Source organism: Triticum dicoccoides, chromosome 2B, assembly GCF_002162155.2.
Source record: "Triticum dicoccoides isolate Atlit2015 ecotype Zavitan chromosome 2B, WEW_v2.0, whole genome shotgun sequence".
Classification (NCBI taxonomy): domain Eukaryota; kingdom Viridiplantae; phylum Streptophyta; class Magnoliopsida; order Poales; family Poaceae; genus Triticum; species Triticum dicoccoides.
This window is the reverse complement of record NC_041383.1, coordinates 542,459,248-542,481,225: the sequence shown is the minus strand read 5'-3', so window position 1 is coordinate 542,481,225 and position 21,978 is coordinate 542,459,248. Positions and strand designations below refer to the sequence as shown.

At 43.9% G+C, this 21,978-nt stretch overlaps 1 protein-coding gene across 1 annotated transcript; it reads left to right on the top strand.

Moving 5' to 3' along the window:
• Positions 1–10,780: 10,780 nt before the first annotated feature.
• On the top strand, positions 10,781–20,689 carry LOC119364743 (probable E3 ubiquitin-protein ligase ARI8). Its single transcript, XM_037630257.1, has 15 exons — positions 10,781–11,178; positions 13,034–13,158; positions 14,093–14,195; positions 14,746–14,836; positions 16,619–16,791; positions 17,106–17,210; positions 17,284–17,372; positions 17,999–18,106; positions 18,195–18,285; positions 18,366–18,455; positions 19,085–19,132; positions 19,238–19,309; positions 19,392–19,491; positions 19,570–19,696; positions 19,988–20,689. Exons 1-15 carry the CDS (start codon positions 11,014–11,016, stop codon positions 20,268–20,270), a joined length of 1,770 nt encoding a protein of 589 aa, XP_037486154.1. The 5' UTR covers positions 10,781–11,013; the 3' UTR covers positions 20,271–20,689.
• Positions 20,690–21,978: the final 1,289 nt, after the last annotated feature.

Genomic DNA, 21,978 nt, shown 5'->3' with positions numbered 1-21,978 from the left:
GCTGGGAGTTGGGAGCTGTGCTTTGGTGGTTAGCAATGATCTAGGAGGGTAGTGATGCACAAGAAAATTCAGCACCAATGGAGCAAGTAAAATGGTAGTTGCTGTAGAAACTACCATTTCTGTCCAGAACAGAAAATAATTTTTGTAGCAAAAATATTCCAAAAAGTGGTGTGATATTTTTGCTCAGGGAGGTGACCTAGGGTTCAAAGGATTTTTGTGAATTTCCTTAGATTTTTGTGGGCAAGAAAAATAGGGGTTGCTTTGGAGCACAAGTTTCTGTTTAGGGTTTTTGAGAGGAAAATGAATATTTTCATTAAAGAAAAATATCCATGACATTATTTTGAGGTAGACGAGAGAGGAAATGAGGGTTTGGAGGAGGAATGAGCCACTTGGGTGAAAGCCTAGGTGATGCCCAAGTGTTTTAAGTCCAACTGAAATGATTCAAACTCAAAAATTCAAATCCAAACCCAACTGAAAACCAGAAGAGAAAGGAGGGCAAAAACCAGGCTGTCACAAACCTCCCCCACTTGGGATGAATCTCGTCCTCGAGATTCGGTTGCTCAGGAAAAAGATTCTGGATAATTTGCCTTAAGAAATTCTTCTTGCTCCCAGGTTGCTTTTGTCTCCGTATGATGCTCCCACTGGACCTTGTAAAATTTTCTCGTCTTGCTTCGAGTGACCCTTTCCATCTCATCCAAAAAATTTAACGGTCTCTCCTCATATGTTAAATCCATAGCCAACTCTATTTCTGTCATAGCAGTCCTTTTCTCTGGCGGTGATATGCATTGTCTCAACTGGGTGCCAATTTTCCGCGAGTCTGAAACCTTTTTATTCCCTTCATAGGAGTGACTCTGAGGTACACTTGTTCTCTGGGCTCAAAACTGACCTGTCGGTGCTTCCCATCATAATAGCTCTTTTGTCAGGTTTTGGCCAGCCACAGACGGTCTTTGATTTCTTGTACTTGCTTTTCAGCTTCCATCATGAGGTCTGTTCCGAAGAGATGGCTATCCCCGATTTGAGACCAATTCAACGGGGTGTGGCACTTACAGCCATAGAAAGCCTCATATGGTGACATTTTTAAACTGGCCTGGAAACTGTTGTTGTAGGAGAACTCAGCATACGGTAGGCAGTCTTCCCACTTAGGCCCTTGGGCCAAGGCACATGGCCGTAGCATATCTTCAAGTATTTGGTTTACCCGTTCAGTCTGCCCATCGGTCTGAGGATGGTAAGCGGTACTATATTTCAGTGCTGTCCCCAAAGCTTGATGGAGACGGGACCAGAAAGCAGAGGTAAATAGGGACCCCTGGTCAGAAGTGATTGTTCGAGGAACTCCATGTAAACTAACTATTCTGGACACATATAGTTGTGCGAGCTGATCAGCACGGTATGTGGTTCTGATGGGAATGAAATGTGCTACCTTGGTTAACATATCCACTATGACCCATACTGCATCATTGCCTCGCTAAGTTTTTGGTAGCCCGGTGATAAAATCCATGCAGATGTCGTCCCACTTCCATTGCGGAATGGACAACGGTTGGAGGAGTCCGGCTGATTTCAGGTGTTCTGCCTTTACTTTATTGCATATGTCGCAGAAGGCCACAAAATATGCTATGTCTTTCTTCATTCCATCCCACCAGAATATTTGGCGAAGGTCTTCGTACATTTTAGTACTTTCGGGGTGGATAGAATACGAGGATTTGTGTGCTTCAGATAGTTTTTCTTCCTTAAACCTTCTTGACTTGGTACACAAATCCTCCCGCGGAACCGTAGTGTACCTAGATGATCTTTGGAGAAATCCGAGGTCTGTCCTGCTAGCATTTGCTTGACATACTTTTGTAAGATTGTGTCATTTGGCTAGGCCATACGGATTTCATCCTCGAGGGTAGGAGTAATTTCCATAATACTAGCAAGACCAGCTTCAACTATGACCAGATTGAGCTGAGCGAATTCTTCTTGGAGTTCGGAAGACATGGTTTCCATCATGGCATTTAAACTGACAGGGTTTCTGCTGAGTGCATCGGCCACCACGTTGGCCTTACCCGGGTGGTAATTAATTCCAAGGTCATAGTCCTTGACTAACTCCAACCATCTGCGTTGGTGGAGATTCAAATCTGGCTGAGTGAATATATACTTGAGGCTTTTGTGGTTGGTAAATATTTGGCATCTTTTTCCAATGAGATAGTGCATCCATAACTTTAGAGCATGAACCACAGCGGCCAATTCCAGATCATGAGTAGGATAGTTCCCTTCGTGGGGTCGCAGCTGACGAGAGGCATAAGCTACTACCTTGCCATCTTGCATAAGTACGCATCCAAGACCCTATCGGGAAGCATCACAGTATACATCAAAGTTGCGGTAGATGTCTGGAAGTGTCAACACAGGGGCTGAGGTCAATCTGATTTTTAACTCGTTGAAACTTTTCTCACAATCCTCAGTCCATTCAAATTTCTTATCCTTTTTGAGAAGCTCTGTCATTGGCTTGGCAATTTTAGAGAAACCTTCAATAAACCGGCGATAGTATTCGGCTAATCCAAGGAAACTCCGGATTTGAGACACTGTTATGGGTGCCAACCAATCAAGCACGTCTTTTACTTTGCTTGGGTCCACGACTATACCTTCTGCGGATAGTATATGCCCAATGAATCCAACTTGCTTGAGCCAAAACTCACATTTACTGAACTTGGCGTACAGTTGATGGTCACGGAGTCTTTGTAAGACCGCTCGGAGGTGTCCTTTGTGCTCGTCTTTGCTTTTTGAGTATATGAGAATATCATCGATAAAAACCACCACAAATTTATCGAGGAAATCCATGAATACTTTATTCATCATGTGCATGAAGAAAGCAGGGGCATTGGCGAGGCCAAAGGACTGTGTTCATAAAGACCATACCGAGTAGTGAATGCGGTCTTAGGAATATCTTCCTTTTTAATCTTGAGTTGGTGGTATCCGGTCCTCAAATCAATCCTGGAGAACACTTTGGCCCCACTAAGTTGATCAAATAAGTCATCAATCCTGGGCAGTGGGTATTTGTTTTTGATGGTGACATCATTTAGCTGACGGTAATCTACACACATACGGAGACTTCCATCTTTCTTATCCACAAATATAGCAGGTGATCCCCATGGTGAGGAACTGGGACAGATATAACCCTTTTGGAGCATCTCATCAAGATGTTTCTTTAGCTCCACTAATTCTGATGATGGCATTCGATAATATTTCTTGTATAACGGTGAGGTTCCGGGCACAAGATCGATAGCACACTCGAGCTCTCGGTCTAGTGGCATGCCTGACAGCTCTTCCGGGAACACGTTAGGAAACTCACTGACTACAGGAATTAATTCCAACTCACCCACAAAGGTAAAAACCATTTCATTCTGGGGTATGCTCCTGCGGGCATGGAATTTTGTAGCTTGCCCTTCTGGACTGGTCAAGGTGACTTCTCGGGTTGCACAATTAATACAGACTTGGTATTGTGTCAACCAGTTCATTCCCAAAATAATGTCCAACTTAACAGACTCAATGACTATCAAGGAAGCTGGAAAGTGGACTCCGTTGATATTTATTTCCAGATTACAGCAGACCAGATTGCTTCTGAGCAAAGATCCCCGGGGATTGTAGCAGCATATTCTTGCTCAAAATCGAACAAGGGAATTTGTTTTGGGTAACAAAACTCCGTGAAATAAAAGAGTGGGAAGCCCCAGAGTCAAATAAAATTACGGCAGGTATGCTATTAACTGAAAACCTACCAATGACGACTTTGGGGTTCTCTTGGGCTTCGTCTGCGGAGAGGGCGTGGACTTGGTCGGTGATGTTTTTCTGGTCAGGGTATGCCCCAATAAAGTTAACTTGTGGCCTGAATGGAGGGTTATTCCTGCCGCCCTTGGGACACTGTCGGGCGTAATGTCCGGTTTGCCCACAACTGAAATAGGAATTGTTGTGCTGGCATTCTTCTCGCACCGGGTTGGTTATGACATTCTTGACTTGTGTAGGGGCCTTATTGACATTCTGCTGCCAATTGGGCTTGTACTCTACTTGTGTTTGCTGCCAGGTACGAGCCTTCTGCATAGGCTAAACCTCCTTCCTTGGTTCAATCTTGCGCTTGTGATCATTATTTTAAGTCTTGTTGTTGTGTATCAGTTTGTGCTCCCTCTCAGCAATGAGTGCCTTGTTAACCAGAGTTTGGAAGTCGGTGAAATCAAACATACTGAGAGTGCACCGGAGATGTTGATTTAATCCTCCAAGAAAACGGTCAATCTTCCTTTCTTCGGTGGCCACATCATGAAGAGAGTAGTGGGCCAAATGATTGAACTTATTTAAATATTCACTCACTCACTGACTTCCTTGGAGGAGTGCAAGGAATTCACGCTGCTTGACGTTCATAACTCCAGCAGGAATATGATATTTATGGAATCGATCCTTGAATTTTACCCAGGTGATTTCTTCATCGGCAGGCCACATGGCTTTTTCATTTTCCCACCATATTGCGGTAGCGCCCTCCAGATAATGAGTTGCAAATGGGACTTTGTCATTTGTATTAGTATGAGCAATCTCAAGTTTATTCTCAATAGTTCGCAACCAGTCATCCACATCCAATGGATTAATAACCTGGCTGAAACATGGAGGGTTGGTTCTCTGAAAGTCTGACATTTTGGAGTGATGACCGTTCTGGTTTCCATTCTGTCCAACCATAGCTTGCACACTTCTCAACATTTCAAGCAGATCATTAGTTCGCTTTTCTTAAAACATGCAAAGAATTTGCTCGGTGGATGGTGGATTTGGCGGTGGAGGCGATGGTGGAACGTACGGCTCGGGGGGAGTGTCCTGCCTGTCGTGCGGAACGACGAACAGGAGTATCCTCACAAGAGTCGCTATTGCTGCCTCCCCGCATCATCCTATTGTTTTTCCCAAGACAACACGATCGAGATGAGCAACATCCAAGAAGGAATCAGTGGGGAAAATCCAGCGACAAAACCCGAAAGAAGGCGAACAACCGAAGAAAATCCATCAAAAAGAAGAAAGTCCAACATAATTATACATAGACCCGTACATAAAGGATAAATGACATAATAAGTTCAACTACTCTCATACATCGAACGCAACATCATGACTCGTACGACTACATCCGTACATCATCCTGACAACTACGAATACTCGAGTGCTCTAATGCTCTGCTGGTGCTGCGGTGTCCTCTCCTGAAGCGGACTCGGATCCTGAACTGACTGCATTAACCATGACCTCTAGGTTAAATGTAACACGACGACGCTGCCTCGAGGGCTCTCCCTCAGGAGCAGGTGCAGGATGAGGCTGAAGCATCGGGGCTACAGGGGTGGCGAGAAGAGAAACCCACTTAGGAGGAGCACTAAGAGGGTTCACGGTCGAGGTGCCCGAGCTACTCAGAGGAGCAACTGGTGAAACTGATGAGCTAGAACTGGATGGAAGATAAGGAGTAAATCCCATAGACGATGGAGTAGTGACAACTCTAGTAGCGGCTACAGCAACACAGGCATGAGTCAGCTCTCGAGCCAGCTCGTGGATCAGCAGGTAGCTAGCAGTAATGTATCGAGAAAGGTGGCTAGCAGTACTATCAGACTCCGGATCAATGGTACGAAAACGGACACGACCATTGTCGTGCAGGGAGGTATAGTAGTAGAAACCTGGATGGTTCTGCATCTGGACCTCGTTATAGCGTAGCTCAACGAGGACCTCAAATGCAGCAAACTGGACAGCCTGAGAAGCGGTAGAAGCGTAACCGCTCCTGGAAGTGCGAGTGTAAGAACTGGAGGAAGAACTGGTGCGCAGAGTAACCACAGCGTGGTACTCATACACTGAATCTGACAGGCGCTCCCGGTACACCCGATAGACTGGGTCGTCACCGTGAGGATACAGTCGACACCACACGTTGTGAAGGAGATGCGGCGACGTGTACGACATCAGCTGCAACTAGCACGGATACAGCACCGGAGCCATCTACACTCACAGCCATTAGTAGGTTAGAAATAAAATAACCAAGTGCATGCAAAGCAACAACCAACTAAAAATATTGTCGTCACTCAACTTTTATGCTACTAACGTCCAGTAACGCGGCGGGAGTCTAGCATGTCCTACAGTCAGCGCAACTCTGATACCAAGTGTTGTGGCACTCCGGCTCAGAGCAACCGATTTACCTTGCATTGCCAACCCATAGACCATGTCTTCTGGCAACATACAACATCTTGGTACAGAATACAACCGCTTTATTCATGCTAGCGGAACATAGTTCATATTACAACGAGTTAGAAGGACAAGCGGCACACACGGTGCGGCTGAACAATATGTACATTATTTAATGAACATAAGGGGGCCTCGATCATGACGACTACATGGCAGCGGAACGACGATGAAGCGGGACTCCATAGCACATGGACACCAATGTGAACACGATCTAGACTCGAACAGCACTCCGTTCCATCGAACCTTTCCTGAAATCTGGCATGACACGCTAGGTCAGTACATTGAATGTACTCGCAAGCTCACAACAAGCATAAACATAATGACAAACAATATCATGATATTAACCAATTTAATCATCAATGCAAAATCATACTATGGATGTGGTGAATCAAATCTCGTGCCTCAAGTCCCACGGACTTGCTTACCAACGGGTTACCACGTAACCAAACGGTGATCTTTCTCGGATCACAAATGGACCAACAACTTGGTCATCAAACGGGTTGCCACGCAACCAAACGGTGATCTTTCTCGGATCACAAACGAACCAACAACTTGGTCATCAAACGGGTTGCCTCGCAACCAAACGTGATCTTTCTTGGACCACAAACGGACCAACAACTTGGTCATCGACATCAACATCATCCTCTTTCCAATAGTGCCATGGTATTAGTGTGCAAGATTTATTTAAAATGTTGACCCATGGTGTGACCTACTTTCGAGCGTGCTCGTAACCGTGGACTCGGCTATCGATAGATTTAATACACTCTGTAGAGGTAGCGCACTGTACCCACACCAAGGAACCCATGGCCTCGCACTCCCATTCGGGTGGACCAACGGTATTCCAACAAAACCCTTCCATTGCCACGACACTCTCCCGGCCACTCCGACTAACTCCCCACTGGGCTAAGTCATGGGTGGCCCCACGTCTACCCCAGACACCAACGGCCACCGTCGTGGCAAAACGGTCCCAAACGGGGACAAGGTACCATAACAACATCAACGGGCACACAAGGTTATGTCTGCTTACCGGGCCAGGGTACCGCACGCCCATAACCTTCCCTCGTTGGAGGTACCGACCAGAGGCATGACAACGGACCGACTAAAGGCCTTCCCATAAAGGCAAATGTGGTTGCGCTGGAAAAACTCGATTCAGTGGCACCATGACCCGATCAACGATATGTTCAAGTTGATTTATTATCAGGTTCAAATCAAAATAAAAATGACCGGTGTCATGACATGCCATGCAAATGCACTCATATAACATGCTCCACTACTCATCAGAACCATACCGGGTCAACTTATATCCAGCACTAATCAAACAGTTCAGAACCTCATGGCACTTTTCTGGTCATGTTTATGCAACAACTAATCATGGCAAAAACTTAGCATAATCATTTTCTTACTCAAGAAAATATTCTTCAAACTAGTCCTCCTTATAAGCAAATTATTTCTCCATAGCCTATCATCACTTATAATAACTTAAATCTAACTTAGTTAACTCTTAACTTTCTGTAAATCAACATACCCACATGAATAAGGTTGCAACAGGATGAAAATAATTATTTATCTAGGTGATTTAAATGCATGAACTAATTTAACCATTCAAGTTGAAAAATAAATCACACATATTGCAGTAACACCATGAAAATGTTGCTATGGCTTGCCTTAGTGCAGATGAGGGTCGCACTCTCCCTGGTGATCCTCAAGACACGCTCCACCTTCTGAAAACAATTATAAACACAAAAAGAAAAATCAAGAACCCTTATGAAATTTACCAGAAAATCTAGGCAGCAGGGAAAAATCCCATATTTGGTGTGTTGCCGGAGATTTTCATACAGAACCCAATGCAAAAAGAATCAATTCATTTGGATTTAAGGTTAAAAAGTTGTGGCTGTTTGAAGTGTTCTGGAGTTTAAATTTTGAATTTAAATAAACAGAACTGGGGGAGGGGTGACGTCGAAGGCGTAAACCCCGCGGGGCGCCTCCACTCGTACCGCTTCGGGCACGTATAGAGTGGCTGACTAGCGTGCCCTGCTAGTCAGGTGAGAGGGAGGGGAGAGAGAGACAGAGGGCGACGGGGCTCCGTCGGAGCACACGTCAGCGAGGAGGGCGCCTTGGCCAGAACTGGAGGGAGGGATCGAAAGAGGGGATGGAGGCGCACCTGCCCGTACCCGTAGGTTAGCTAGGGGTGGTCGGACAGCGTTGGAAATGGCCTCTCCAGCGGCGACAGAAGGCAGAGGTCACCGGAGTTGAAGACGACGATGACTAGAGGCAGCACCAGGGGCTCCAACCGGGCGGAACGGCACCACCGAGGCACGACTGAGGCCCTGGAAGGGTCGCCCGAGCTTGGGAGGGGCTGGAGTGGTGCGGTCGGACAGAGGGGATCATCGGCGAGCTCGAGCTTGGGGACGGCGGCCCGAGGCCTGCCTGGCCGGGCACGGCTTTCTACAGGTTTGTGGAGTGTGTGCGAGGAGTGGATGATGCTCGAGGAGGCTGGGAAGAGCTCTATGTATAGCCGAGCGGCGAGAGGTGCTCGGGCTCCGTTGGTGGACACCTGGACGCTGCGCCCGGCGACGAGCGGCTTCAGTGAGAGAGGGGGAAGGCGACGCAACTCACGCGGGAACTGTGGGCGTGCGAAAACGAGCACAGGTGCGAGGGGATGGCGACGAACACAGTGCGCAGCGCACTGTTGGGTTGGCCGGACCGCGCCCGTGCTCGCTGCGGCGAGCTCCGGCGTCGGCGAGCGCTAGGGTGAAGTTAATGGCGTCGGGACGGTGATGGTGGCGGGGTTTGGCAAGGTTTGGCAGGCGGGGAAGCGATCACGCGAGCAACATAAGCGAGGGTGCGACGCAGAGCGCGTCGGTTGCATGCCAGCACGCTTGGTCGAACGCGGTCACCGCGTGAACTCTGACCTCTAGCTGAGCTAAGCCTAAACTTCATGTCTGGCGTGTTGTCCGTGGTAGATTTAGAGGTTACCACACTTTGGTTTGAGCTGAGACGCAGTAACATGAATTTTACTTCACTGCGAGTTACTGGACAGTAACTTTGAGAGCTTGCTGTGGTTAAACGGCTGGGAGTTGGGAGCTGTGCTTTGGTGGTTAGCAATGATCTAGGAGGGTAGTGATGCACAAGAAAATGCAGCACCAATGGAGTAAGTAAAATGGTAGTTGCTGTAGAAACTACCATTTCTGTCCAGAATAGAAAATAATTTCTGTAGCTATTCCAAAAAGTGGTGTGATATTTTTGCTCAGGGAGGTGACCTAGGGTTCAAAGGATTTTTGTGAATTTTCTCAGATTTTTGTGGGCAAGAAAAATAGGGGTTGCTTTGGAGCACAAGTTTCTGTTTAGGGTTTTTGAGAGGAAAATGAATATTTTTCATTAAATAAAAATATCCATGACATTATTTTGAGGTAGATCAGAGAGGAAATGAGGGCTTGGAGGAGGAGTGAGCCACTTGGGTGAAAGCCAAGGTGATGCCCAAGTGTTTTAAGTCCAACTGAAATGATTCAAACTCAAAAATTCAAATCAAAACCCAACTGAAAACCAGAAAAGAAAGGAGGGCAAAAACCAGGCTGTCATAGACTTTCTCTATCTCCTTTTGATTTTCAATACACTGATCTCTTCGGAGATCTATTCGATGTAACTTTTGATGTGTGTTTGTCGGGATCCGACGAATTGTGAGTTTATGATATTATTCATTAAAAGTATTTAAGTATTTTTTGAAATTTATATATGTGTAATTTTATAGCATTGTATTTCTCCGATATATCTATCTCTTTTGGTCAATTAGATTGATTTATCTTCAGCGGGAGAGGTGCGTGATAGTATTTTCAATCTTGCGGTGTACTTACTTTGTGACCGTAGGAGTTGCAAGACACATATTTGTATTGTTGCTACTAAGGTTAAAACGATGAGGTTCAACCATATTATTTAATCTTACTTTGTTCAAATTATATCACCATGCTTCAAACATTATTTTATTTGTTATGAGCTTAATATCTTGCGATGCATGCTGGATAGCACTGCTTACTTAATACCAAGCATTACTCGGCAGTCGTGCCGCTTCAATGCCGACAGTAAGAGGTTGCACCCGTCTTGTGCAGGCGTCAATGCCGGAGCAGCCGCTCTCCAGCGACATGAACGTGGGCAGCTGACGTCAGGCGAGACCGCGCGCTGGCGTGGGTGGATGTTTGGGATGAGCCAAGGGCAGTCAGACGCGGGGCGTGATAGTGATTTGGACGTGACAGTGATCTAGACGTCCACAAAGCCCCAACTTTATTTCCGGTTTATACACAGACGGGTCCGGAAAATGCCCTTATTGGGTTATCCAAAGAGCTTTGAATCTGAAGTCAATAGAAAATCCCACGGACAGCTGAAAACACGGACAGAAAGTACTGTAAGAGAATTTCAAAAAAAAAAAGTACTGTAAGAAAAACACTACGCGCACAAGAACGAGTGACAAGGGATAACTAAAAGCAAAGTGGGGGAGAAAGGAGTAAGAAAACGAGAGGAGAAAGCTTGCTATTCTCCTGCAGCAGCCGAGCGAGTGAATCCACCCGACCCACCATTCCCACCAATCCGTCCTCCCCATTCCGCCCCACTCCCCCCATCCCCCCGACACCGGCGCATCCTCCTCTCCCTCCCCGCCTCTGCCCCGAACCCGCGTGGGCGCCGCCGCGCCCCCGCGCCCCGGGCCCGATTGCTCCCTCCTCGTGGTGGGCGCCGCTCCGATCCGCCCGATCCGCGCTGCTCCTGAGGCTCCGGCGGCGAGCGGAGGCGAGCGCTGGCGGCGGCGGGGCGGTGATGGACTCCGAGGACGACATGCACGACGCCAACGACTCAGCGGACGACGACTTCTACAGCGGCGGGGAGGCTGGGCTCGCCGCCAGTGATGACGGCGACGCCGACTACGACTTCGCCGACCACGACTCCGACGACTCCCCCGAGCTCCTCTCTCACCGGCAGCAGGTGATCTCGGTTTCCCGTCCAGGATGGGTGTGTGCTTGGAGTGGCGCAATCACGTAGCTCGTGTTTCCATCTTTTGATGTGGGAATGTGCGGGTACTGTAGTTTCGTGAATCTAGACGATCGATGGGCTTGCTATTCATATGCTACTGCTACGGCCTTCCTTCTCTAGTAGACTGGGCTGTGGCTCGGGCGAATGGCCTTGCCCTTGCATTGCCCGTCATCCTCAATAAATATGTGTTGGTGCAAGCTAGGGCCTCCGGGGAATATTTATTTTGTGTGTGAGAGCAGTGGTGGATCCAGGATTATAAATAACGCAGTCAACATTGTTGACGAATAATATACATTTTGGCCACCTGACTGCCGATACTTTGTCCTAGACAAGCAAATACTAAATTCATAAAAGTATACATACAGTAAATAATGAGATGATGCAATATTGTGAATTACGATGACAACTTTGTTTGGGATGTAATTTATAACTTTACACATAAAAGTTTAATTACTAGCAAATGGTAAGTCATGATGTTATAAGAAAAAAAAAGTCATGATGGACCAAAACAAGGTAAGGCTCTAGGTGGTATGCATGTACCCTACTAATTAAATGCCAAATCACAGAGTATATGAGCTGCCATGCAATTCTTCAATATGTCTAAATTTTGGATGTCTACACAATGCTAGTCATTTTTTATTCCACATATCCATGTACAAAACCTATTGATGTATGGGGCACTTAGAACTTGACAATGGCAAAAAGTATTGCTGACCTGCTGTACCACACCACGTTGCCAAAATCTAGCGGAGCTCCTCCCAGTTCCAAAGCAAAGTTTTTATGGGCGGACATCAACAGAGATGATGGCATTAGGATATAGTGGTTCATCTGTTAGTTACTTCTTTTCCCTGGGTTTCCCTCTTGTTTTAGTCGACGAACTTCCTAACTTGGGTAGCTTCATTATCTGGCAAACTTGAGTAGCTTACGTGGTTTCTTGTTGTTCCACTTCTCTCCATACCACTACCTTCCTTATTGACCCAGCAAGTCAGCAACACAGACCTCGCTTTTCAGTTGTCATTATCCCCTCCCCTGAAACCTTTATCTGCCTCCTTTCCAAGCTTCCAGCCATTGAGGTAATCCATTGCCCTGGCCATTTTCACCACTAGTTGCTGTCTTTACTCTACATGTGTACATAGTCATAGATGAGTGGCATTGCTGTCTGCTGATCCATCAACTGTCTGACCATCGAGAATTCCTGTCACTAGGCCGGCCCAACCCTGCCTCGTGCACTCAACCAAATTCTTGTGAAGAAGTTTCAGTTGCTTTCTGATATCAGTCTCTGCTTTGATTGGTATATGTGTTGGAGGTATAAGGAATGTTTTAAGGAAGGATAACCTGATAAGTTACTATTTGTTCCTTAAGTGTACTGTTCTGTGGTGCTTCCAGCTTCACAAACATGAAACAAACTAAATAATGTGCTCTGAAAGCCAAATTCTAGCTTTTGGCTTCCTAAAAAAAGCATTGGCTATTCCAACATAAGCCTGTAAATTAAATAAACTGGTCTCCCAGAGAAGCTACATCTAGGCCAAACTTGGACAACAATCTTCAAAGTTGCATTAGAGAAGTAGGTTAGGTTGTTTGCCAAGTCAGAATAGCACTGTTCTACCTTCAAATAATGCGTTAGATTTTTCTGGTCATCAATAGTTTTAATTTATTTAGTAATCATAATGTGTTGCTTAAGTGGTTGCATTTGATACTATTTATATTGACTTGTGAAATTAATCGCTCTCAGCTCAATGTTTCTCATTGCTTATTCTACCTTCATGCCCTGCTATTCTTATCGCCATTCACTTGTTTTGTGCACCAGCAAAATTACTGCATATTGAGTGAAGCTGGTATAAAGCAGCGGCAAGAGGATGACATAAATAGGGTTTCAACTGTTCTCTCAATTTCAAAGTCGGAAGCATGTGTTCTTCTTCGCAGCTATAACTGGTAACATCACCTTGCCCTATAGTGATCTGCTCCTTTTGGGGTTGTTAGATACTTGGATATCGCCGTGGCTTTTAGATTTTTGTACTCTGAGACCCAAGTTACATTTCTGTATTGCTATAGTTATGTTTGACCGATTCGGACACAAAAGGTATATGCGTGCAGCAGGTTATTAAGGTGTAGATGTGTTGCAAAGCTGGGTTATCGAGTTGCTATTTATCGTTATCTCACCCATATTGCAAATATAAGATGTCCTGGAATCCATGATTGTCAACACTTAAGTTTGACTGTCCTATATATAAAAATGTCTGGATTGACTCCATAATTAGATTCGTCACGAAATACATTTCCATAAAATTTAGGTTTGTGAGTTAGGACAGCATATTATGGTAAAAACCATGGTACTTAGGAATCTGTGTCATTTTTCCAAACCAAGTTATGTTTGCAACAGTTCATCCACAACAACAACAACAAAAGCCTTTAGTCCCAAACAAGTTGGGGTAGGCTAGAGGTGAAACCAATAAGACCTCAAGACCAACTCATGGTTCTGGCACATGGATAATTCATCCATGGAAGTTTATTTTCACTGCTTTTAGTTTTTAGCCTATTAGCTGAAGTGGTCATAGCTGTATACATCAAATGCTACTTGCCCATATATATGTACTTCATTTCTCCTTGTGATCTTATGTCGGTTGTTAGTGAAGGGGAGCCTTGGCGCAGTGGTAAAGCTGCTGCCTTGTGACCATGAGGTCACGGGTTCAAGTCCTGGAAACAGCCTCTTACAGAAATGTAGGGAAAGGTCGCGTACTATAGACCCAAAGTGGTCGGACCCTTCCCCGGACCCTGCGCAAGCGGGAGCTACATGCAACCGGGCTGCCCTTTTTTTATCTTATGTTGGTTGTTAATTCCACTTTCTCATTTAATGTTTTCCCCACAGGAGTGTTAGTAAGGTGCATGATGAATGGTTCGTTGATGAAGAACGTGTTCGCAAGGTGGTTGGTTTTCCGGAGAAGCGCATTGAAATGCCAAATGACAGAGAAGTACATCACTACCTCAATTAGTTGAACTTGTTTTTTCATTTCACTAAGTACATTTCATTTTTTCGAGTCATATAGTAGTTGTTGGGAATTGCTGTGGTACAAGCATTTCTGAGCTACCTAGTGTTCCCAATATTTCTATTCCCCCCATTACCATTTGTAGAATGAGTTGTGGATGCTGAAAAAGGTGTACATAAAGCATATAAAATACAAACACACTTACTGTAGTCAGTCAATTATTTGGTACAGGCTTTCATATTTGCCACTTCCCAATATCTTAGCACCTACTTGTATCAGTATGCATGGCCACCAGCTCAGATTGTTTGAAAAAGGTATCGGCTAACATGCTTTTATCGTTGCAGGTTTGCAGTGTACACGTATTAGAACATAGTAGCTTTGCACTTGCTATGCATTGTGAGCGTCATGCGCATGTGCCATTTTTATGCCATTTCTCTTGCCTGTTTTCAGTGGTTTCTAATTTCTACATAAGCTTATGTAAAACATTTGATGCTCTTAAATATTCAACTTATACAGTTTGTTCACTTTATAACAGCTGGCATGTGGAATTTGTTTTGAAAATTGCCCCCATGCATCAATGAGTGCTGCCGCATGTGGACATCCTTTCTGTAGTGTATGCTGGAGAGGTTGGTCAATCTGTTCTTTAAATACTCCTCTGCATATGGACCTTAAGGGTGTGTTTGGTTTAAGAAGAAGTGGGATGGAGTGTCATGGTCCAATTCCACCGGAATGGGTTGGTTCTGTTCCTGTGTTTGGTTGGGGATAAAATGTGGAATGTAATGGTTATATTTCAGCGTTTAGTTTGCAGAATTGGAATGGAATGGATTTGGAGATTATCTCTAACATGCAAATGTACAATATGAACAGTTACAGCCTTTTTATGTTTAACAAAAATTATGCGAAATACATTTCAATTGCACAATGATTTATCATCCACATATAATCTGATGTCTACAAAATTTATCATCACTAACTTATTTTCCAAGAATAGACAGAAAATATTAATTAAGTCCCAAAATCTAGATTACACTGGTACCAATGGCATCAAAATTTGTCAGAATCTCAACACAGAGCACATAGATGAAGCATTAATCAAGGAATGACAAGCTAGAAAAAACCAGTTGCTTCACTTGTTCCAGCTTTTGTGCTTGCCGCCGCTGATGCTTGCCAACGCTGCCGTTTCCTCTCTGCTACTTGCGCTGCTTGCTGCCCCGGCCGCTCCTTCCTCGTTGCTGCTGCTGCCCAGGTGTGGCCACCACCGACAAGCTGGCTACTGCCCCTTCCGCCACCATCGAAAGACAGAAGGCAGACAAGCCAACGGCCACGCGATCTGCTGCTGCCTGTACTCCACCCGAAAGACAGATAGGGGACGCATATTTCCTGCTCGCTGTTGTCGTCGTACCGCCGTCGTTGCCCTGGTGAAGGCCGGATCCATGCCATCCCGTCTGCCGTTGTTGGAGGGGATGCCTTGAGGATAAGGACGTCGAATGGGACGCCTCAGGTGTGCTCGACTGGGACGTGGCCAGGGCGGCTGCGAGCGCAATGGCGAGCAGCGCCAGCGCGAGGATGCGGTGGGAGTGGCCGGCGACGCAGATTGAAGGAGGAGGCCTGGCGGCGCAGATCGAGGGAGGAAGAGAGACGAGGAGAGGCATCGCATGAGAGAGGGAGAGGAGTGCGCGACCGGTTCCGCGTGATTCCTCTGATTTGGAGGTATCGCTGCGTTCCGGATCTGGGCCGAATATTCGTTTGGTGGGAACGGGTGGGTTCCATTCCAGTTGTATACCAAATGGCAGAACAAGGCCCAGGCACGGGTCCGATCCATGTCATTCCAGTTCATGACTGAAACCAAACACACCCTAAATTCTTTGTTGTTGTGGAATCATGCTTTCTGTTTTCATGCTCATATTGTAACAAACCATGAACTGTCATTTCTCTGTTGCCGTATACTGGGGTGGTGATAGTCAATGATACAATACCTCGTAATTACATTCTTCTGCAACCACTTTACTTGCTGGCATGGCATGCTCTTTTGTGCATTCAATTTCTTGGATGTTCTTTTCACAGATGTTATGGCTACCTAAAAAGCTTGCTTAAACAAATGTTCGCTATGCTTAAGGTCTTCGAAGTGATTAGCATCAGTTACATCTTTGTTATGCTGTAAATGAGTTGCATCCTTGTGAGATTTGCTATACTTATCCGTGGAAAGGTCCACATTACTTGTGGATGTAACAATCTAGTCCTAAATGGAGAAGCTGATCACTTACACTAGAGACTCATCGTATAAAAAATTCAGTGCGATTGATTGGTGGTGTTTCTCTGTACCCTGTTTTACCCTTTTGCATTAATAGCTATATAATCGACCTATGATATTATGATGTCACTGCTTAAAGTTTCATGTGTATCGACAGGTTACATTAGCACTGCTATAAATGATGGTCCAGGATGTCTGATGTTGAGATGTCCTGATCCGTCCTGTGCTGCCGCAGTTGGACAGGATATGATTAATTCGCTGGCTAATGAAGAGGATAAAGAAAAGTATGGGCGATATCTTCGCAGATCTTACATCGAGGATAATCGAAAGGTAAGTTGCTATAGCTTGATATAGAGGTGTTGTAACCATGAACAATGAAATGATGTGGAGCTGATATTCCGATTTATGAAGATATTTATTTGTTGACAGTGTGAATATTGAACTTTGGTAGTGTTTTTATTTTTCAACAACCATTATTCTTATGTGCAACTGTTTTCGCATTTTGAAAGGGTGTAGTTAATTGGTAATTGTAATGAATGACACAACAGAATGATCAACTGCCATATTTAGCCAACTCTTGAACTAATAATATAAATGTTTTATTTTACAATATTGTTGATTAAAGGCATTTCTATGTGTAACAGACAAAGTGGTGTCCTGCTCCTGGATGTGAATATGCAGTAGAATTTGTCGTGGGCAGTGGCAGCTATGATGTTAATTGCAATTGTTCATATGGGTTCTGTTGGAATGTGAGTATTTGACCGATTAATTCGTTTATCTCATAATAGGCAGAATATAAACTATCTGAAATAAATCTTGCAGTGCACTGAGGAAGCTCATCGTCCAGTAGACTGTGCCACTGTTTCAAAGTGGATCCTCAAGAACAGCGCAGAGTCTGAGAATATGAATTGGTATTGTAGGATGACTTACTTTGCTTATTCTCAATCTGGAACTAGAATATTATTTTCGACACTTGACATGTTAATCAATGATAAAGTCTACCCCCGCACCCAAGTTGTACCACTATATCACCTTCCATCCATTTTGATCACTTCAATATTGTGCATGTGCAGAGTCTTATGATTATTATTATGAGATGGGGTGTGTTGCGGATATTGTAAGCTTTAGCTAGATAACGTGGATTGCTATTTTTATGGTAGTTGGACAATCGTCCTTGATCTCCTGGTGGGACGCACTGCATCCTGCTGTGGTGATCATGTTAGCCAACCAGGTAGGTGAAGAGAGAGATAGGGTCGAGGAGAGTTTTTTTAGCTTGGATGTCATTATTATTGTAATAACATGATGATCTTCTAAAACCACTAATGTTTGGAGTTGTAAAAATTTGAAGTATTTGGCCAGTTGTATGATGGATCTGATAAATTATACTCCCTCAGTTCCATAATAAGTGTCGTAGTTTTAGTTTAAATTTGAACTAAAACCACGACACCTATTATGGAACAGAGGGAGTATCTTTTAGTCTCTTTTTTTCAGGTGTGGACTGTACTGTTATCTTCCTAACTGCTGGGTATGGTTTCAGGATACTGGCTAACTCAAAGCCTTGCCCTAAGTGCAAGCGGCCTATTGAGAAAAACCAGGGATGCATGCATATCACATGCACACCTCCATGTAAATTTGAGTTTTGCTGGTATACAATCAGTCTTCTTTTCTGTGTTCTGTTTTTTGCACTCGAAATCTCCTATAGCTGAAATGATATTTGCGCTATTATAATGTAGGCTGTGTCTTGGTTCATGGTCGGAGCATGGAGAGAGGACCGGTGGATTTTATGCTTGTAACCGTTATGAGGCAGCAAGACAGGAAGGAGCGGTAGTGATTCTGATCCTAGATGTTTACTTCATTACCTAAAGATATAATGACATGTTCTATCTGTTTCGTTGTGGTTACAGTATGATGAATCTGAAAGGAGAAGAGAAATGGCGAAGAACTCCCTTGAGAGATATACACATTATTATGAACGATGGGCAGCTAATCAGTCAGTAAGTTATTCGTTATGAAAAAAGCAGCATGTACAGAACATTACTAGGATTCATAGTGACGATTTGTACCTTTTGAAGTAGACAATTATTCTGTTAGCTTAGCTAGGGTTCACCATTTTTGTCTTTTGCTTTGCTATCCTTGCATCATTTTTGGCGGACAAATAAATATAAGGCACTTCTGTTGAGCGTGCAGAATAATTGTTTAGAATTTGTTGAAGTGTTAGTTTTGAACTACCTGAGATGATAGAGTTCTTGGTTGATTGGCTAGCTTGAGAGGATCAATCTATGTTTTTTTTTCTTTAAAAAAGAGGAGAGATAGCGAACTTGTTTCGCACCAAATATCATGGAAGTGGCATTGTGCTGCATCGTTCTTCTTAAGTTCACCTATTTGTCCAATGTTAAACCTGTTAATAATTTATAATCAATTGTTGAAATGCTGACAATAATGCAGTTTCTTGTATAAAGCAATTTTTCTCCTTGTGTTCAGATGTCGATATCAAGTCAATGCTGGTTTAGGTGCTGTTTCGTGTAGACAGGGTGACAGGAATATTCATGTTATATCTTTACCTGTTAGAACATGTAATCTCGTAACTCTTGTTGCTTTGACACTTTTTGTCTTCCTGATGTAGTCAAGGCAAAAGGCATTAGGAGACCTTCAGAGTCTGCAGAATGACAAGGTATATGAATATATGTGGCACTCACTGTTCATTTCACTGCTTTTATTATAGCTTACCTCAGCCTGTCCAGGACTCCTAAGACTGACTTCTGCAAATATTTCTCAGCTTGAAAAGTTAAGTGATATACAAAGTCAACCTGAGTCACAGCTCAAGTTCATCATAGAGGCATGGCTACAGGTATTACTTCACGGGTGTTATTATTCCCAAATTTAGGTCTCAAGTCTTCTTCCTCTCACGACTGGGTAATTTTGAAATGTAGATTGTTGAGTGTAGGAGGGTATTGAAGTGGACATATGCTTATGGTTATTACCTCCCAGAGCACGAACATGCCAAAAGACAGTTTTTCGAATATCTGCAAGGTTTGTAGTTTTACTATCATCGATAATACATAAGCATATGCTGCTCATCTGATTTCTGCTTTGTGTGTATGCATATAGGTGAGGCTGAATCAGGTTTGGAGCGGCTGCATCAGTGTGCAGAGAAAGAACTTCAAATATACCTTGAAGCCGAGTCCCCCTCAAAAGATTTCAATGACTTCCGTACAAAGTTGGCTGGATTAACTAGGTAATTTGGATCACCTTTACATATGTTCTATCCTTTGCTGTGATGCTATGCATACCTATGAAGTGTTTTTTTTGCTTCATTCATTTATGTCTCTGTCTAAGCCGATTGAGATTTTCTTCAGTCTCAATTGATCTAGAAAAGTACATCTTCAGTTTAGTGAAAAGTGCTTGAGAAAATCTCAGTCGACTTTAGAATTAGCAGAACTGCTCATTCATTTTCTACCGACGATTTGGTCATCCATAACCATTTTGCTGCGTTTCCTCTGACATTTTCCTGTGGGGTATTTTACAGCGTGACTCGCAATTATTTTGAGAATCTTGTCCGGGCGCTGGAGACTGGATTAAATGACGTTGGACCTTCTACTAGCCAAAGCACGGGCATCAAGAACACTACTTCTAAGAGCCTTGGTGGTAAGAGCAAGAGTGGTAAGAACAGGGCATCCGCTGCCGGCTCCAAATCAGGCAGCTCCAGCCGTGGCGTGGACGATAGCAACATTTGGACGTGTGATCAGTGTACATATGTAAACCCCAGATCGGCCAAGGCCTGCCAGGCTTGTGACCACCAACACCGATAGCAGTAGTCAGTCCTTGTTTAACATCTTAGCTCCGTCGATCGAGAAGAATCCTCTCAGGTCATACAGCTGTGGTACCCAACATATGCAAAAATTGCAGTTCTAAGGATATATGGGGCTACTGGAGTGAGGAGGCATCAGTAGAGTGCTGCATACAAAGGGACGAGATTTGAATCTGCATTGTTTGCCCACTGACTGACTGCACCGCCTCGCGGCACCATCCAGTTCGTTGTGTACATAAACTATATCTGTAACTCTGTTTTGTTTCGTTGATGTAGGGTGTACTAGGGGTGTGCTCCACCAAGAGAACAAGTTTTTTCTGTTGTAATGCTGTTGTAATCTTTCAATAATGCATTGATAATTTTAAGGAGGTGGAGTTTCTTGGACTGAACGGCTAAGTGGCATCAGTGTGCGGAAGTTTTTGACATCGAAGGGACTTATGTGGAAGGATTGACTTGACCCGGCAAATGTAGTAAAAGTACTAAATTATATTCCTGCAAATCATTGAAATGATCTTTATACTAGTAGTATACTTAAAAAGAATGTAAGGTTTCAATTTCATCTTCTTTCGTTCAACCTTCCTTATATATGTTTCACTCTTTCCTTCTCTTTGAATTTTTACTCTCGAGTCTGATTTTTTTCATCCATTTTCCCTAAATTAGAATCAATTGTCTCAAGTTTTATTAACTTAGCAAAATAAAAAACATATTTGTTTGGTAAGTCATCAAATTCTTACCAAATAAGTTTTGAACAATAAAATGGCAGGTAAATCATGATGATTGCATTCAAGAACTTGCTAAGATTTCAGTGTAATAATATAATAATGAACATGCACTCACGGGTTAATCTAATAGAATGATTATACTCCTGCTGCAATGCACCGGCAATTGTGTAGTGTACTAAAAATAGGGTAGCATGGATGGGTTATGTCTTCCTGTTTTGAAATGCCTACAACGTTTCATTGATACATGAGGATTAGAAAAGTTGTATGAAGAAAGATTGAGTGGACTAAATAACATAAAAATATGAGCACTGATATGCACATGATGATTCCACGCACGACAACGTTCGTACACCATTGGATTACCTAGTTTGTTTAATATGTGTGACTTGTAATCCCGTCGGGCACAAATTGTGCGTTAGCAATCGTGTGCAGAGCACTTGCATAAAAATATCACATTTGGGATTTGGGGTTGTGGTTCCAGAGAACTAACATTTTTTTTCTTCAAAATTCCCTAAAATTTCATGAACAATATAATAGTATGAAACAATAAAAAAATTATACATACGTTTGAGACGCATCACTCGCCCCGTGTCGCCAGAGCAGCAGGGATCGCTCGGGTTCAGTAAGACGAGAGATCCATCAATCATGTTTAGTAAGCGACGGACTCACTCGGGTTCTGTTCAAAGAACGCCATGCAGATGCGCCTCTGACCTGCCTAGGACATAAAGCCTATTTTTTGTCATAGAACTAGGTGTCCACCACATCCATGATGACACATATTTTTTTTCTCAATTATCATCATGGAAGTGTCATTTCTATGATAGAAAATATTTTCGTTCGGGCCATAATATCATGGATGTGTCATTTCTTGCAGTGGGGATGTTTGCAAAAAAAAAAGGTCCAATGACTCACATCCATTGTCTGGACACTCTCAACCGGATTAGGTTCCGGCTTTCCAGCAAACTTGGCTAGAATCAATGTTTGCAA

Bases quoted from the DNA above. Each gene is read 5' to 3' on its own strand.
- LOC119364743 (XM_037630257.1), top strand. From the start codon at position 11,014: ATGGACTCCGAGGACGACATGCACGACGCCAACGACTCAGCGGACGAC. The intron at 16,792-17,105 runs GTAAGTTGCTAT...TATGTGTAACAG, and splicing joins ACATCGAGGATAATCGAAAG to ACAAAGTGGTGTCCTGCTCC. The intron at 19,133-19,237 runs GTATATGAATAT...AATATTTCTCAG, and splicing joins AGAGTCTGCAGAATGACAAG to CTTGAAAAGTTAAGTGATAT.